Source organism: Callorhinus ursinus, unplaced genomic scaffold, assembly GCF_003265705.2.
Source record: "Callorhinus ursinus isolate GAN/ISIS: 27379988/994484 unplaced genomic scaffold, GSC_fseal_2.0 scaffold8, whole genome shotgun sequence".
NCBI lineage: Eukaryota > Metazoa > Chordata > Mammalia > Carnivora > Otariidae > Callorhinus > Callorhinus ursinus.
In genome coordinates, this window is record NW_027397070.1 from 12,919,583 (window position 1) to 12,939,276 (window position 19,694).

The 19,694-nt window shown below is 37.3% G+C and overlaps 1 protein-coding gene across 3 annotated transcripts in view; it reads right to left on the reverse strand.

The window, feature by feature from the left end:
- The window catches only part of RALGAPA1 (Ral GTPase activating protein catalytic subunit alpha 1), a 253,647-nt gene extending 242,584 nt beyond the window's left edge, over positions 1-11,063 (reverse strand). The window contains exon 1 of one of the 3 annotated variants that reach the window (XM_073895099.1): positions 10,505-11,063. In XM_073895099.1, coding sequence (XP_073751200.1) covers positions 10,505-10,610 — 106 coding nt within the window. In that variant the 5' untranslated portion in view covers positions 10,611-11,063. The remainder of the gene's footprint in view (positions 1-10,504) is intronic. The other 2 variants (XM_073895100.1, XM_025870163.2) reach the window with 2 other exon arrangements.
- Positions 11,064-19,694: the final 8,631 nt, after the last annotated feature.

A 19,694-nucleotide genomic window follows, 5' to 3' on the forward strand; every position in this document is an offset into this window, starting at 1 on the left:
ACTAAAAACTATAGAACACTGATGAAAGAAATTGAAGAAGACACAAATAAATACATTCCATACTCATGGATTGGAAGACTTAAAAATTAAAGTGTCCACACTACCCAAAGCAATCTAAAGATTCAATGCAATCCCTATTAAAATCCCAATGGCATTTTTCACAAAAATACAAAAAACAATCCTAAAATTTGTATGAAACCAAAAAGTACCTCAAGCAACCAAAGCAATCTGGAGAAAGAACAAAGCTGGAGGCATTACACTCCCTGATTTCAAGCTCTATTACAAAGCTAAAATAATCAAAACAGTATGATATTTGCATAAAAACAGATACATAGATCAATGGAACAGAATTGAGGGAAATAAACCAATGCATAAATGGTCAATTAATTTACAACAGAGGAGCCAAGAATACACAACAGGAAAAAGATAATCAGTGTTGGGGAAACTGGACAGCCACCTGCAAAAGAATGAAACTGGACCCCTATGTTACAACATATACAAAAATTAATTAAGAGTAAATTAAAGACTTACACTGAGACCTGAAACCACAAAACTAGAAAAGCACATAATTGGAAAGCTCCTTGACACTGGTCCTGATGACTGTTTGGATTTCACAACAAAAAGGCAATAAAAGCAAAAATACACTTGATCTTAGCCAAAAGTCCGAGAAGTGATAATAAAAGCAAAAATAAACATCCAGGGTGCCTGGGTGGCTCAGTTGTTAAGCGTCTGTCTTCAGCTCAGGCCATGATCCCAGGGTCCTGGGATCGAGCCCTGCATTGGGCTCCCTGCTCTTCGGGAAGCCTGCTTCTCCCCCTCCCACTCACCCTGCTTGTGTTCCCTCTCTTGCTGTGTCTCTCTCTGTCAAATAAATAAAATCTTTTTAAAAAATAAAAAATAACCAAATTACATCAAACTAAAAGGCAAAGCATCAACAAAATGAAAAGGCAACCCTCAGAATGGAGAAGATATCTGCAAGTCATGTATCTGATAAGGGGTTAATATCCAAAATATATAAAGAACTCATTCAATTCAATTGCAAAATAACAAACAATCCAATTTAAAAATAGAAGATCTGAATAGACATTTTTCCAGACATACAGATGGCCAACAGGTACATGAAAAGGTGCTCAACATCACTAATCATCACGGAAATGCAAATCCAAAACACAGTGAGATATCATCTCACACCTGTTAGAATGTCTATTTTCAAAAAGAAGTTAAGTATTGGCAAGGATGTGGAGAAAAGGGAACCTGTGTACATTGTTGGTGGGAATGTAAATTAGTACAGCCACTGTGGAAAACAGTTGGGAGATTCTTCAAAAAATTAAAAACAGAACTACCATATGATCTAGCAATTCCACTTCTGAGTATATATCTTTTTTTAAATAATTTTTTACTGTTATGTTAATCACCATACATTACATCATTAGTTTTTGATGTAGTATTCCATGATTCATTGTTTGTGCATAACACCCAGTGCTCCACGCAGAACGTGCCCTCTTTAATACCCATCACCAGGCTAACCCATCCCCCCACCCCCTCCCCTCTAGAACCCTCAGTTTGTTTTTCAGAGTCCATCGTCTCTAATGGTCCATCTGCCCCTCTGACTTACTCCCCTTCATTCTTCCCCTCCTGCTATCTTCTGGGTATATATCTGAAGGAAATGAAATCACTACCTCAAAGAGGTACTTGCATCCCCTCATTCACTACACCATTATTTATAATAGCCAAGACATGGAAACTTCAGTTATTCCAATGGATGAATAAAGAAAATGTACATCCTACACTTATATATACAATGGAATATTAGTCAGCCACAAAAAGAGAAAAAGAAAATCCTGCCATTTGCTACATTATATTAAGTGAAATGGCAGAGAAAAGACAAATACTGTATGATTTCCCTTATATGTGAAATTTAAAAAAAACAACTTCATAAAAACATAACAGAGTGGGGGTTGCCTGAGGCAAGAGGTGGGGGAAATCGGTGAAGGTGGTCAAAAGGTTTAAACTTCCACTTATAAGACAAATAAGTTCTGGGTGTATAACAAAGAGCACAGTAACAAAAAAAAGAATGTACATCATCCAAACATTTTAATTAAAAGGCCAATTTCCAAAGCAAAGAATATTACTAGGGAGAAAGAGATCATTTCATAATGATGAAAGAATCAATATAGGGGCGCCTGGGTGGCTCAGTCCATTAAGCACCTGCCTTCAGTTCAGGTCATGATCTCCAGGTCCTGGGATTGAGCTGCACTTTGGGCTCCCTGCTCAGCGGGGAGTCTGCTTCTCCCTCCCCCTGTTTGTGCATGCATGTGCACATGCTCTCTCTCTCCCTCTCAAATAAAATCTTAAAAAAAAAAAAAAAAGAATCAATTTATCAAGGGGAAAGAATAATCCTAAATGTTTTGGCACCTAATATTAAAATACATTCAGCAAAATCTGATAGAACTGCAAAAAGAAACAGACAAACCCACAATTTCAATCAGAAACTTCAGCACTCCCTCTCAATACTGATAAAAACAGGTAGACAGCAATTCAGCAAGGATACAGAAGTCTTTAACAACACTATCAAACAACTTGTCCTAATTGACATTTTTAGAGCATTCAACCCAAGAACAGCAGAATATGTATTGTTTTCAAGTGCAAATTGAACATGTATCAAGTTAGAACATATGTAGGGCTATCAAATCAATTTTAAAGAAATCAAGTCACGAAATATGTTGCCTGACTATAATGCAACTAAATTAGAAATCAATAACAATTATCTGAGTAATCCACAAATATTTGAAGCTAAAGAACACAATCGTAAATAAACAATGGATCAAAGAAGAAACCAAAAAGGCAAGGTAGAATGTACTACGGATCTCACTGAAAATGTAAATACAAAATACCATAATTTGTGGGATGCTACTTAGGAAAATTTTATATCACCAAATGCCTACAGTGGGAAGAAAAAAGGTCTCAAATTGGTAATCTCAATTTACATTTTAAGAAACTAGAAAAAGAGCAAATTAAATCTAAGCCAAAAAAAAAAAAGAAATAATCAAGAGATTAAAGCAGAGATCAATGAAATAAAAATGGAAAAACAGAAAATCAGTAAAGCCACAAGCTGGTTCTTTTAGATTCATAAAAAGTGATAAGCCTCCAGTCATTCTGATCAGGAAAAGAGAAATTATCAATATCAAGTTTAAGACAGGTGACATCACCACAGAATCTACAGACATCAAAAGGATAATAAGGGAGTATTATGAACCACTTTATGCCTATAAATTTGACAACTTATATAAAACTTCCTTGAAAAAAAACAAACTACCAATGCTCACTCAAGAAGAAATGGATAATGTGAACAGCCGTCTTTCTAATAAAGTAGTTAAAAACATTGCTTCAAAGAAAACTGCAGATCCAGATGGTTTCACTGGTGAATTCTACCAAACATTTAAGTAAAAAATAATTCTACATGAGTACTTCTCAATTAATACTATAAGGCTAGCATTACCTGATATCAAAACCAAAAACATTACAAGAAAAGAGAAGTGCAGGCCAATATCCCTCATGAACACAAATATAAAAATTATAAACAAAATTTTAGCATATCCAACCCAACAATATATAAAAATGACAATACCTCATGACCAAGTGAGGTTTAATCCCAGGACTGCAGAGTTGACTAACATTTGAAATCAATGACTATAATTCATCATATTCATAAATGAAAAAAAGATCTGTTCATCTCAATAGAAGTAGAAAAAGCATTTAACAAATCCAACATCCATTCCTGATCCAAACTCTCAGCAAAAAATGATACTTTCTCAACATGATAAAAGGTATCATGTTGTATGATAAAAAACTGATTGTTTTACTCTTAAGATCAGGAACAATACAAGGATGCCCACTCTCACCATTTCTATTCTACACTGTGCTAAGCGTTCTAGTGAGTTCAATAAGCCAAGAAAAAATTAACAAAAGCATCCACGTTGGAAAGGAAGAAATAAAACGGTTTTTATTCAGACGACACTGTCTATGTAAAAAAACCCAATGGTATCTACAAAAAATTAATATGACCATGTGAGTTTAGCAAGACTAAGTGAGTTAGCAAGATTTCAGGATACAAGCTCAATACACAAAAATCAGGGGCACCCAGCTAACTCAGTAGGAAGAACATGCAATTACTGATTTTGAGGTCATGAGTTCAAGCCCTACAATGGGTGCAGAGACTACTAAAAAAAGGAAAAAAAAGCAACACTTTAAAAAAATTGTATTTCCATACACTAGCAAAGAAATGGATATAAAAATACCATTTACAACAGCATCAAAAGGAGAAAATATTTAGGGATAAGTCAGAAAATGTGTAAAACCTGGTCATTAAAAACTACTAAACACTGCCAAGAGAAATTAAAGAAGTCCTATGTAAATGGAGAAACATACCTTGTTCATGAGTTAGAGAACTCAATATTGTTGTCTATTCCCCCCTCAAATTGACCAAGAGAGCCACCATAATCCCAATCAATATCCCTGGAGGAATTTTTTTTTGAAGAAACTGACAAGCTAATCTTTAAAACTCATATGGAAATGCAAAGGACCTGATACAACCCCCACCACCCCCACCTCCAAAAATACCTCTGAAAAGGAAGAACAAAGTTGTAGGAAGGAACAACACTACCTGATTTCAAGATTTATTGTTACAGTAAAAAAAAAAAAAAAAGAACAAAAACTGTGTGTGTGTGTGTGTGTGTGTGTGTGTGTGTACACACATACAGAGAAAGAGGGAGAGAGAGAGGAGAAAGTGAATAAGAGAGAAGAGGGAGAGGGAGGGATCTCGGCTCTAACACAAACAAACAGATCACTGGAACAAAATAGAAATTCCAGAAATAGGCCCTCACATATATAGACAAATGAGTTCTGGAAAAAGTGCAAAGGCAATTCAGTGGAGAAAGGGCTGTCTTTTTCAACAAATGGTGCTGGAGCAATTGGATATCCATTGCACACACACACAAAAAAAATAGTCAATCCATACCTTAAACCATATTTACAAAGTTAACTCAATAGATCCTAAAATTACAAAATTTCTTGAAGAAAGGATAGCAGAAGCTCTTTGTAACTTTAGCTTAGGCCAAGATTTAGATCTAACATCAAAAGAATAAATCATAAGAGACAAAACTGATATATGGACTTAATCAAAATTAAGAATTCCTACTCCTTCAAAGAAAATATTAAGAAATTTAAAAGACAAAGACTGGGAAAAAAGATCTCTGCAAATCATGTATCTGATAAAGTACTTGTATTCAAAGAATATAAAGAATTTTCAAAACTGAATGAAAAAATTTGGACACTTCAAAGAAGTTATATAATGGAAAAATAAGCACATGAAAAGAAGCTCAACCTTACTAGATATCAGAAAAACAATTACAACCACTACATTATAGTGGTTGAAATTAAGAAGACCGGCCATACCAAGTGGTGTTGGTACTTGTGTGGAAGAAATGGAACTCTCATACCCTGCTAGTAAGAATGTTAAATTATAAAAAACAGTATGGCAGTTTCTTACAAATTTAAACACACAACTATGTGATCCAGCCATTCCACTCCTAGGTATTTATCCAAGAGAGAAAAAAGCATGTGTCTATAAACAAGTACACCTCACAACAGCTTTATGTGTAATAGCCCAAAACTGCAAATGCATATGTCCATCAACAGGTGAATGGATTATCAAATTGTGGCATATCCAAACAATGGGATACTACTCAGCAACAAAGCAATATACTCCCGACACACCACCCAACAATACAGAATTTCAAATAAGGCTGAATAAAAGAAACCAAACAAAAAAGAGTAAATACTGTGTAATTCCATACACACACACACACACACACAGTTTTGCCCAAGGGAAGATGGGGGGGATGGAGTGCATGCAGGGGTGGGAGAAAGGGATTACCAAGGGGCAAAAGGAAACTTTGGGAGGCTATAGATAAAATTGCTACCTGGAAGGTCTGGCTATGTCCCTAATCTTAATTGTCATGATGGCTTCACAAGGTATATATGCATGTCAAAATTACTCAACTGCATGCTTTAAATATGTGCAATTTATTGTATACCAATTCTATATTGATAAAGCTATTAGAAAGAATGATCCAACAATAATCAGTGTATTTCTTAACTGAATAAGAACTCATCTTCTTATTTTTAAATCATCACGACTGAACTTACCTTGCCACAGAAGAAAATTAACATTTAGTCAATATCCACTATATGCAGGCATTGTTAGCTACCTTACATGTGCTAACTTAGTGTATTATCTCAAGGCTTTTAATTGAAAAAAAGGGGACGGGAAGGGGAGAGAGGATAACACAAAACTTTTGAAACTAGACAAGGCTTTATTTCTGTTTTTTAAAAACTCTAACTCCCAGTTTCTACAGATAAAACATATAGCAATATCAATAAACACAGATTTAAATCTAAGTCCTTCAGAGTCAAGTTCTTAAAATTCAGCTGGAACGTCTCATGTGTCCCTTAGGAACACATGGCAGGAAAAAGGTTTAGACTGGATGTTTAAATTATGTTCTCATATATTTGGATACACTGAATTCTCTCTAAATACCCTGAATGGCAATTCATTTTAAGGGTTAAAAATATAGTTCAGATGGAACCAATCAAAAATAAAAATCCTGTGTAACTGGCAATGCCCACTTTGCAAACTAGTTTCCTCACAATGTTTTTATGTAAAACTCGCACCTACTTCCAGAAAGATTTGAAATGGGGACGCTAAGCATCTGCCTTTGGCTCAGGTCATGATCCCAGGGTCCTGGAATCGAGCCCCACATTGGGCTTCCTGCTTGGCGGGAAGCCTGCTTCTCCCTCTCCCACTCCCCCTGCTTGTGTTCCCTCTCCTGCTGTCTGTCAAATAAATAAATAAAATCTTTAAAAAAAAAATAAATACAGGATTTGAAATGGCTCTTCCACCTGCAAAATAAGGTACCTGATTGGTGTACCTCTAAGACACCTTATAGTTTTTGTCACTCTACTTTTTCACAGTCATTTTCTTAGGAATTACATTAACCATATTTCAAACAAAATAACTGTAACCATTTAAAGATATAGAATATTTTATTCAATTAATATAGTAAAAACAATGTACATTTATTTTTGTTTTGTTGTGTTTTGTTTCAAGTTTTTAGTTAACATAAACTGTAATATTAGTTTCAGGAGAATTTAGTGATTCATCACTTACATACAATACCCAGTGCTCATCACAACACGTGCCCTCCTTAATACCCATCACCCATTTAGCCCATCCCCCCAGCCACCTTCAGTTTGCTCTCCATTGTTAAGAGTCTCTCTTATGGTTTGCCTCCTTTTCTTTTTTTTCTTTCCCCTACGTTCATCTGTTTTGTTTCTTAAATTCCACACAAGAGTGAAATCATATGGTATTTGTCTTTCTCTGACTGACTTAATTTGCTTAGCATAATATACTTTAGCTCCATCCACGCTGTTGCAAGTGGCAAGATCTCATTCTTTTTTATGGCTGAGTAATATTCCCCTTTATCCATTTATCAGTTGATGGACATTTAGGTTCTTTCCATAACAAGTACAACACCTGGAGATCCATCTTTCAAGGTTTCTAAATCTCCAGCACTGCATTTAGAGCTAGAATATTGTTGTGATGTATTATCCTGAGCAATGTAAGATATTTAGCAGCATATCTGCAACCCACTAGATGCCAGTAGCCTCTCCCCCTATTTGTGACAACTAAAAGTATCTCCAGACGTTGCCAATATTGCCAGAGGGACAAAACTGTCCCTGGTTGAGAACTACTGGTCTAAAACTGTCAAATAAATAAATAAAATAAATAAAATAAATAAAACTACTGAAGTGTAAAAAGAGACAAACCAAAAAAAACAAAAAAAACAAAAAAAGAGACAAACCAAAAAAAAAAATTACTATTATTTTTTTTTGGTGAGAGAAAGAGAGCACTCTCATGAACTGGAAGGGAGGGGCAGAAGGACAATCTCAAGCAGGCTCCAAGCTCAGTGGAGCCAGATATGGGGCTCAATCACACAACCCTGAGATCATGACCTGAGCTGAAATCAAGATTCAGATGCCTAACTGACTGAGTCACCCAGGCGCCCCCACCCCCCAAAAAACAGACTCTTTTAACTATAGAGAACAAACATGTTTACTGGGGAGGTGGGTGGAGGAGATGGATGAAATAGGTGAAGGAGATTGAGTATACTTACCTTGATGAGAACTGAGTAATATATGGAATTGGTGAATCACTATATTACACACCTGAAACTAGTATAACACTGTAAACTACACTGGAATTAAACTAAAATATAATAAGGGCGCCTGAGTGGCTCAGTTGGTTAGGCGACTGCCTTCGGCTCAGGTCATGATCCTGGAGTCCTGGGATGGAGTCCCACACTGGGCTCCCTGCTCAGCAGGGAGTCTGCTTCTCCCTCTGACCCTCTTCCCTCTCGTGCTTTCTATCTCTCATTCTCTCTCTCTCAAATAAATAAAATCTTTAAAAAAATAAAATAAAATAAAATATAATAAAATATTAAAAATAAATAAATAAAAATAAGAGTACTGAAGTGCTGTAATCTCTCTGTATGGACCTCATCCACTGACAGGGCAGAGAGTCTGAAAGCACAATATTCTCTAGTTGAAGGTTCTTAAGGATATTTTAAGTGTTTATATATAGTATATGCTCCATTTTTTAAAACCCTATAAATTAATAAAAAACAAAAAGGGTTTTTTTATTATTGTTTTGCTTTCAAACCAAGGAAGCTAGACCCTACAAAATATCTAACACGTCTAGCCTCTTAATTTAGACCATGTCACACAGATGGAAAAAACTTTTATGCCCAAGAAGTATGTAGGAACCATTCCCTAACCACTCTATAACTAAAGAATACAGCAGTTAATTTAGGAAATGTCAATACTCTATTGGAACTCAACTTTATAGGTCTGACTTTACTCAACCTACAGTTTGTCCCAAGTAGGTGTCAAATTCCATTAAGTCTCCAATTTTAAACGGCCATTATCTGTGAACATCTACATTCACACACTGATTTTCTCTGTTGCACTCTCTCAGCCAAACCTTTTCTTCAATGACTTAAACTCTCAAGTAGAATGAAAATAAAAAGATCACAGTCTCAACTATATTTAGAAGATTTATATTTTTTTGAAAACTGGATCTCTTTTTATACTGCTAAACTGGATTTAACTGTTTTCTTATTCCACAGAAATAAATACAACTTACTTGTGATAAAGATTTGCTGTCATAAATGTAGGAAGAGTAAAAAAACAAACTGGAGATATGAAACCTGGGCTCCAGTTCTGGTCTCCTAGTAGCTGGATGACTACTTAACATTCCCAAACCTCAGCTTTGTCATTTGTAAAATATGGAGTATAATAATACCTACCTCTATAGTTACTGTGAGGATTAATTATAATTTATGTGAAATCATTTTGTAAACCATACAAATGGTGGTGGTAGTATCCTGATGGTATGAATAAACAACAGAGAAACACACAGCTCAAATACAGGACTTACTTCACTAATTAAACGTCACTTTTCAGAAAAACACTCATTAAAAAGAGAGCTTAGGATAATAAACTCTGAACTAGGATTCAGGCATCTGGGTTCTAAACTTAGTCCTGCCAATAACTCTCTGTACCAACACAAGCAAAGTAACTTTACTTTTCACCTCAAATTCCATCTAAAAAGATCAAAATCCTGGACCGGGTGTTCCATAAATATCATTACAGCCCTTATCAGCCTATATGAAATGAGCAAGTATTCAAAAGATTCGTTTAACCCTATTACCACAACTCGGAGCACTATTTGGTTTGCCAGCCAGAGATGTAGAGGCAACAGAAAATTTTAACTAAATAACACCAGAATTGTATGCAATTTTCAAGAAGCAAAGGAAGTTATAAACGACTTTGTTTTCTGTAATTAATAATAATCTTCCCTCTAAGTGACAGCAATGATGAACAAGGTACTTTAACAGAAGGGCGGGGCTCTTGCCCTAAGATTTTTGGAAACCAGCCACTTCCCAGAGGTGTAACTGCTTCCTCGCCCTCAGTAGCCAAGGAACTTGAAAGATTAAGGTTTATACTGTTTGAGTTTAGGGGTTTTTTTTTTCCCCCCACTTGGATGGGGACGGCGGTAGTCACCTGACATACATATTCTATAAACACCATTATCGACAACACCAAGCCTCCGGAAAGTCTAAAAAAGATCTAAATTTTTAGAGTAATGCTAGTTTGTAAAAATGAGCTCGGACTATTAACTCAAAATTAGGTAACCCTGTGTCGGTGGTGATTAGTATCTGTCAACTGCCAAGTTTTCCCTTCCCCAAATTATCCGCCCTCCCGCGTCTCTGCGGAGGCGACGCCTCGCCCTCTATTCCCGCACAGAGCCAGGGAGGGCGGGAGAGTCCCCAGGGGCTCCCAGAGGAGGGAAGGCCTTTGGGCGCCACCACCCCTCGCTCCTCACCGATGACGATGCGCAGGTGCTTGAGACGGGTCAGCGCGTCCTTCTTGGTATCCAGCACCTTCTGGGTAGACTTCTTCACGTCCCCGTGCGGCTTCTTGGAGAACATCCTGCCGCTGCCGCCGCCGCTGCCGCCGCCACGGCCGACTCCAGCCCCCTCCCGGTCCGGCCCCGGCCCCGGCGGCGGAAAGTGGAGAGAGTGGGCGGGGAGGATACTAGCGTAAGCAGCTCATTCACTCCCCAGGCTTGCGGGCCCCAGCGCAGCCGACTCCGCTCACATCCAGGCCAGAGCCGCCACCGCCACCCGCCTCGCGCTGCGGCTGCAAGGCACCTTCCGTTCCGGCTCCAATATGGCGGATCCCCTCTCCCAGTCCTGCACGGAGCGGGGGAGACCCGGCAGGTCGGTCGCCGCCGCCTCCGCTGCCTCCTGAAGCCGCCGTTCGCAGCCACAGGCCGGGACCCGGGACCCGGAGCCGCGGAGGTGGGGCTCTCGGCGGCAGCAGCACAACTCTTCTCTCCCTGAGGCCCCCTTAAGGTTAAAGCTTCTTTAGCAGCTTCGACCCTGCATAGGCCGAAAGGGAGCCGAGTGCGGTGATGAGGTTTCACGACTCTGCCGTCGGTGGCGAATGGTCCCCGTGGCAACCGCCTTCTGACGTCAAGGCTTCTTGACGTCATGCCAGCGTGAGCTCATCTGTGGCATTATCCATCTTTGGTTTCCTGTGTAAGCCGCCAAAGGAGGAGCCCAAGAAAGTCAGGGAAGGGAATTATTCCATGCCTCTGTAAGCGAAAGGACTCCTGGCCAAACTGCCAGAGTGCTGTCGTATAATTTTTGTTTAAAAAGGTCCTTCATCTCCACTGTTTACTATGTCATAGTAACTTAAAAAATAGTTCCAAAACATCAAAACAGACGTGCAATATATTTTAGATCCAATTCTGACGGCCTTGGATGTAATTTTGTTTAAAAGATATTTTTTGGTTTTGCAAAGTGATAATGGACAGTTTATTGTAGTTTAGAGATTTGTAGGGTTGTAGTACATCCTCTAGGTTAAAATTATTTTGTACCCAAAACAATAAAATAAATAAAATTATCTTGCACAAATAAATGAACCCCCAAAGCATGCAGTAACAGAGTGCAAAATTACAAGAGAAAAGAAATCTGGAGAACTCTGAGGGTGAATTTTCATAATGTGTAGAGTTCACAAATCCAGGAGAAAAGTGCTAAGGTCTCCACCTTAGAATGTAGAAACATTCATAAAGAACACAAAAAATCACAGAAGTGTATACTCATAACTAAAATGTGAAAATGTGGGGCACCTGGGTGGCTCAGTCAGTTGAGCAGCTGACTCTTGATTTCGGCTCAGGTCATGGTCTCAGGTTCCTGGGATCAACTCCCACTCAGATGGGAGTTGGGCTGGGGATTTTCTCCCTCTACCCCTCCCGCACTCGTTCTCTCTCTCCCTCTCTCTCTCTCAAATAAATCTTTTTTAAAAACGTGAAAATGTTCACACAATAATTTTTTAAAGTCAGATTAAAACAATATTTTTAAACAATTGTTAAACAGCTTTATTGAAGAGAATTGATATACAACTAACTGCACATTTTCAAAGTGTACGATTTGGTAAGTTCCACAATTGCATACACCCATGAAAACATCACCACAATCAAAATAGTGAACATATCCATCACCCCCAAAACTTTCCTCTTGCCCCTTGATAATTCCTCCCTCTTGCTACCTGATCCCTGGTTCCCAGGTGACCACTGATCTGCTTTCTATCATTTGGAGTTCCCATTTTCCAGAGTTCTATATAAATATTAGCATTCAGAATACTCTTTTTTTTTTGGTCTGGCTTCTTTCACCCAATATAATTTACTTTTAATCATAATAATGTAATGTCTTATTAGTCAAATTAGTAAAGTTTGTTTTAAATTAGACATCTTACTCCTGGTAAGTATGACAGAGATTCTCCTATTGCTTGCTGGAAAGAAGCATTAATTACTACCAGCTTACTGGAAATTAAAATTTGGCATTATGTATCAAGACACTTAAAGACATTTACATACTTTGATTCATTAGTTCCACTTTCAGAATTCTATTCTACAAAACCATAGATGGGCAAAATATGAAAAATATTAACACATGATCTATAACATTGAAAGACTGGAAACAGGGGCGCCTGGGTGGCTCAGTCGTTAAGCGTCTGCCTTCGGCTCAGGTCATGATCCCAGCGTCCTAGGATCTAGCCCCGCATCGGGCTCCCTGCTCAGCGGGAGGTCTGCTTCTCCCTCTCCCACTCCCCCTGCTTGTGTTCCTTCTCTTGCTGTGTCTCTCTCTGTCAAATAAATAAATAAAATCTTTAAAAAAAAAAAAGATTGGAAACAACATAAATGTCCATCAGAAAGGAGATGAATGTCCAATAGATAGAATGCTATATGACCATGAAAATTATTAATATGAAGATTTTTTTAATGACATGGAAAATACTCAAGACAATGTTAAATGCAAAAGCAAATACAAAACTGCAAATATGTATGTTATCAAAACTCTGAAAAAAATTGTGTATAAAATGTAATTAGAAAAAGATGAAAAAAATACTCCAAAATTGTGATTATATCTGCAAAGTGGAATTACAGGTGATTTTAATTTTCTTCTTTATATTTTGCTTATATTTCCTTTACAAAAAGCATATATTGCTTTTACAATTAAAAATAAAAAACAGAAGTTGTTTCAAAGAAGGTTAAGAAAATCTAATGTACCAATTGTAAACTAACAAAACTAATTAAGATGTATATGTAGGAATAAAAACTCCTTGAAAAGAAGGGCTTTTTACAAAAAGTTATCTTTATGTTCTACAATGGCAAAGAGTAAATATTTGTTGGTTTTTAAATTTTTATGTTTATATTATAAAATGTTTTCTTTTCCTTTTTTTTTTAAGATTTTATTCATTTATTTGACAGAGAGAGACAGCGAGAGCAGGAACACAAGCAGGGGGAGTGGGAGAGGGAGAAGCAGGCTTCCCGCAGAGCAGGGAGCCCGATGTGGGGCTCGATCCCAGGACCCCCGGACCATGACCCAAGTCGAAGGCAGATGCTTAACGACTGAGCCACCCAGGCGCCCTAAAATGTTTTCTTTTGATAGTAGAAGTTGTCTGATCCCATGATTCTGACTATCATTTATTTGATTATTTTAGTCACCTCTGTCCCTGCCTATAACCTGTGTCTTTTCTGAGATACTAATCTCAAATTCAAATATACTCAAATTCAAACTACTCAAATTCAATACACAGGAAACTGAAACTTGTCACCTTTGTCCTCTTTTCTCCCAAACCTGATCTTCCTCCTTCATCTGATATCTTTATTGATAATACCACTATCAGCCCTGTTTTTTCAATCCAGAAACTCATATCATCTTACGTCTTCTTCTTTTTTTCTTCTCTTTTCCTGTTACCAAGACCTGATGATTCCACTTCCTAAATATTTCCTGACTTAGTCATGTTCTCTCCATTATCACAACCGTTGTTTGGGCTCAGATTTTCACCATTTCCAGCTATGGGTGCAGTGGTTTCCTCCCCACGCCCACTCTTAGGAGGATTTAAGGTTCCACTCAGTTTTAAGTAAATTTTAACAGTTAAACCCACACACACACTCAGAAGTCTTACCTCCTTGCAATTAGTTTTTGAATATCTGTCTTAAAATCAGGAAATGCATAACACTTCAGGTCAAGGAATAAAACTCACATTGAGGGACTAACTTCAGAAAAGCTAGAAAAATGTCCAGATTTTATATTTTACAGACTTAGTCTCTTGCTCTTTCTAAACTTATTAAAGTGGAGATTTTTTTAAAAAGTAATTAGCTACACTGATTATAGTGGATGGAGGTTGGTTTGCCTGCTTTCTTCTGATAATCATACCCAGATTTTCTTTTGCAAAGCCACCCCTCTCTTGGTCTATTTGGATCTCATGCCCCATGGCCCCATTTAGACTTCAGTACTCAAGCACCCTGGGCAAAGCAAGTGTGTTAGGGACAGGCACAAGACCATGTCAGTCCAGTAAAACTCACTCCAACAACCCTTGAGAAAGAGAAGCTCTTTTTTCAGGATGAAAGCCTGGAACTGCTAGGAACCAACATGTGAAGAGCATTTGCTGAGGATAGCACCGATACTCTGAGAACAGAGGAGATAGAGGAAGAGATTTGAGTTTGGTAACATCATTTGGGCATTGGGATTGAATTTGCCTGAAGCGCCATCATCTTTTCTATTTCACAGACCAAAAGTTCGTGTTGGGTTTCAGTTACCTACAACAGGAAATGTCCTGTTTTATATATTTTAAAGATATTTGGTAGGCTGAATAGGGGTTCGAAATTTTAAAAGGCAAGAAAAAAAAAAAGAACTGCTTGAAAACAACATTGCAGCCCTCTTCTGAAGCCCTCACACAGCACGCACTTTTTTTCTCTCCCAGGACACTCACGACACCCCTTGCTGTAATCATTCTATGCTTCTTCTCCCCTATATTAGACTGTAATCTCTTCTTAAAATAGGTTTTGAGAAGACTGTGGATTGTGATTCATAACCCAAGGCTCCAAGAATTTTCTCTCCCTCCCTGCTTCCCTCTTTTCCTGTCTTCTTCTTCTTCTTCTTCTTTCTTCTTCTTCTTCTTTTCTTCTTCTTCTTTTCTTCTTTTCTTCTCCTTCTTCTTTCTTTCTTCTCCTTCTTTCTTTCTTCTCCCCCTCCTCCTCCTCCTCCTCCCCCTCCTCCTCCTCCTCCTCCTCCTCCTTCTTCTTCTTCTTCTTCTTCCCCTCCTCCTTCTTCTCCTTCTTCTGTCTCTGTCTCTGTCTCTTTCTCTGCCCTCTCCAATGGTACCTGGCATGTGGCAGGCGCTCAATACATATTTATGGCAAGAATGAATCAACACTGGACACTCAGTAAGCATTTACTGAATTTATATAAATAATAGAATTGCTGTTTCTGCTGTCAATTCAGGAACAGTAACCTGTTTTGGGTTGGGGGTGGTCACCAGAGGAACAGAGAAGATGGTAGGAGGACAAAGAAAGGAGAAACAATGCTTAATAGGGGCAGGCCAGAATGTAAGCAAAGACAATCCTTTACTTTGCAGGTTTTGATTCATAGGGAAATAAGTTCTATGGGTTTTTTTAGAGTTTAAGGCGGAATTTTTTAAATCTTTTATGTTGATCTATTTCAACTGTGGATGTAAAATTGCTATTAGGGTCTTAAAATCAGAATATTGCATATGGTTGAGATAAGAATAAAGATGCAAAGACTAAGAGAAAGGGGAAAGAAAAAGAAAAGTAGGCTTTATTAAACATTTCCATGATTTATCCATGAAAATGAGCATAAATTGTGGTCATCAGAGACTCAAGCAGAAAGATAAACTTGGAGGCTACAGTTAGGGCAATTTATTCTGTCCTCAATCTATTACTAAGAATATTTTCATATACCACTTACATATCGTCTTTCATATATTTTTTCCTATTTGCTGTATCATATCCCAATTTTTTGCTGCAAACAGCTTGACAACAAAAAGACCTTTAGGCAGAGCTATTTATGTTTTCTACAAAATTAATCTCGGTTTCCTTTTCTATTATTTCTGTTCTTTTTCTTTTTTTCTTTTTAAGCCTCTTTTCCTTACTTGTACCCCACCTAAACATGGATATGTTGTGCATGTTTTTCCTCTGCAAAGAAAAATTCAAGATGTCCTGTTACATTGATGGATAGCCCAAAGAATCTGCATTTGCTGAAAAAAAAAATCAGTGAAATTCTGGGTGGTATAAATTAAAACTGTTCTTGGAAACTTTCTTCTATAAAATAATTTCAGGAAAAGTGAAGCTGCTTGTTTGTAAACTGTTTTCCTCCTATGTTCTCACCCATAGCAATAGCCCTGTCCAAAGTACAATGAAATATTTGATTACCATAAATTCTTTTTAATTCAGCAAAGAAGAGAGCTATAAGAAAATTTGCCAAAATTATGTTTAAAAAACAATACTTTGCTCAGTAGGAGCTTGTTTCAATGACAGTCTTACCATTTTTTTTAAAGTTTATGAAAATGTATTCAGTTCCTACATGCATGGCTTATATGTTTGTACCATCAAAGGGACAAAGCATGCTTGTTTTGAGGAAGCACTATAATAGAGTGGGAAAATCTGTGAGTTATTTAAGGGATTTGGGTTCCAGTTCTAGTTCCTCTCAGCATCAGTTTTCTCATTTGTAAAATCATGATAACAGTTTTGTACAATTCAGGGTTTTGTAAAATTCAGGAAATAATACACTATTTTCAATCATGATCTTTAGAATTAGATAGCTCTGAATTAGACATTCCACTTCAGGATTTACTTGCTCTGGGATCCGTGGCATATAGTTTAATCTCTCTGAGCCTCATTTTCCTCATATGTAAACCACATCCATAATTATGATAATTAGGTGAGAAATGGTATTGAAAGTTACTTCTATAATGGCTGCCATATTGTATTACATTCTTTTTCTTTCCTTCGTACATTTGCAATAGAGCAATTTGTGTAATTGTTTAAAGATTTGCTTTCCCACTAGACTACAAACTCCCACAGGAGAGAGACCATATAGCTTGTATTTAAAGCTGTACCCCAATCTTCTTGCAAAGTGCCCATTATAAAATGTGCTCAATAAATATTTGTTGAATGGAAGAATGGATGTTAAGTTCCCACTTCTTTCTCTTGCACAGGCACTCACTAAATGGAAAATGAATGAAATAATTTTAGAAAATAAAAAATGTAACATATCATTAGTAATCCTTATATGTCTGGCATACCACCAAAAGGAAACACCATTGTAAAACACTGGCGTAAGTGTAATTTCAATATAACTGCCTGATTTTCTTTTCCCAATGATGTAAATACTAAAATCCTTTGAAAGCATAAGTTCTCCTTTCTGGAGACATATTTATTATGAAAAGAAAACCCCAGAAAATTCTCTTTGAAATATGGCTTGTGAAAACTAGAATTTAAAACTTGAGTTTAAAACCATGTACATCCCAGAAATCAGTCTCCCAAATGTGAACATGTTACATTACTAGATCAGTTTCAGGTTTATAGCAAAACTGAAAGGAAGGTACAGAGATGTCCCATGTATTCCCTGCCCACACACATGCACAGCCTCCCCCATCATCAACATCTCCTAGCAGAGTGGGACATTTATTACAACTGATGAACCTACATTGACATATTATTGTCACCCAAGACCATAGTTTCCCTTAGGTTTTATTTTGGGTGACATACTTTTTATGGGTTTGGACAAATGTATAGTGACATGTGCTATTGTTATAATATCATACAGAATGCTTTCACTGCCCTACAAATCCTCTGTGTTCTACCTATTCACCCCTCCCCCTAACCCCTGGCAACCACTGATCTTTTTACTCACTAGACTTATTTTTTTTAAGAATTTTTAATTTACAGGAAAATTGAACCCAATGATATGAAGAGTTCCCATATGTCCAACTCTTACACAGTTTTCCCTACTATTAACAGCTTATGTTAGACTATTTATTATAGTCAATAAACCAATACTTATGTCATCAACTAAATTCCATAGTTTATTCAGATTTTCTTATTTTTTATCTATTTTCCATTGAATGATCTTATTCAGGATACCTTGTTACATTTAGCTATCCTTTCTCCTTAAGCTCCTCTTGGCTGTGATAGTTTCTCACATTTTTGTCAGTTTTGATGACCTTGAGAGTTTTGAGGTGAAATGGTCAGGTTTATTGAAGGATACCGCTCTATTGAAATTTGTCTGATGTTTTTCTCATGATTAGACCAAAGTTGTGGGTTTTAGGGAGAAAGATCACAGAGTCTAAGTGTCATTTTCATCACTTCATATTAATGGTACATACTATCAGCGTGAGTTATCACTATTAATGTTGACCTTGATCACCTTGCTGAGGTATTGTTTGTCAAGTTTCTCCAATGTAGAAAAAAATTTTTTTTTGGTTTGCCTTTTCCATACCACACTCTTCAGAGGGAAATCATTATGTGCAATCCTGATTTCTTAGTTGGTTGCATTTGATTATACAACCTTGTACCTTTACTTCTATTATGTTAGACACTGTATCTGTTTTAGTTTCATTACTTGTGAATGAGAAGGCTGAAATGTCACCTGTGTTGCAATGGTAAGAGTAAGAGAAGCATTGCTTACCAAGTGAATCCTAATGAAACACAAATGGCAAAGATCTGAAGTTAGCAGTTAGAAAATTAAGAACCCAAAGAAGTGATCAAGAGATAGACCAGCAGTTCTTAGAGCTTTTGGTTTCAGGATCAGAATTGTTGAGGACCACCAGGAGCTTTTGCTAACCTATTACATTATTAAAAATTAAAACCAAGGAGGGGTGCCTGGGTGGCTCAGTTGGTTGTATCTGACTCTTGATTTCAGCCCAGGTCATGGTCTCAGGGTCTTGAGATCAAGCCCGGAGTCAGGCTCCCTGCTCAGCTGAGTCTGCTTGTTGTTCTCCCCCTGTTCCTTGCTACCCCCCCTCCCCTGCTCATGCGTGCTCTCTCCCTCTCTCTCTCTCTCTCTCTCAAAAAAAGAAAAAAGAAGATAGTTGGATACTTACTTATGATACCATATATTCTTTTGATTGAAGTATATGAGAAAAATTTGTGGCCTCATATAGATATGTAATTGGAAAAGGGAAATATTTATTATTATTTAATTTAAATTCAATTAATTAACATATAGTGTATTATTGGTAGAGTTCAGTGGTTCATCAGTTTTATATAATACCCAGTGCTCATTACATCACATACCCTCCTTAATGTCCATCACCCAGTTACCCCATCCCCCCACGGCCCTCCCCTGCAGCAACCCTTGGTTTGTTTCCTATAATTAAGAGTCTCCTTCTCTGATTTTGTCTTCTTTTATTTTTTCCTCCCTTCCCCTATGATCCTCTGTTTTGTTTCTTAAATTCCACATATGAGTGAGATCATATGATAATTGTCTCTCTCTGATTGACTTATTTCACTTAGCATAATACACTCTAGTTCCATCCATGTCATCGCAAATGGCAAGATTTCATTTTTTGATTGCTGAATATTCCATTGTATGTATATACCACATCTTCTTTATCCATTCATCTGTCGATGGACATTTCCATAGTCTGGCTATTGTGGACATTACTGCTATAAACATTGGGGTGCAGGTTCCCCTTCAGAT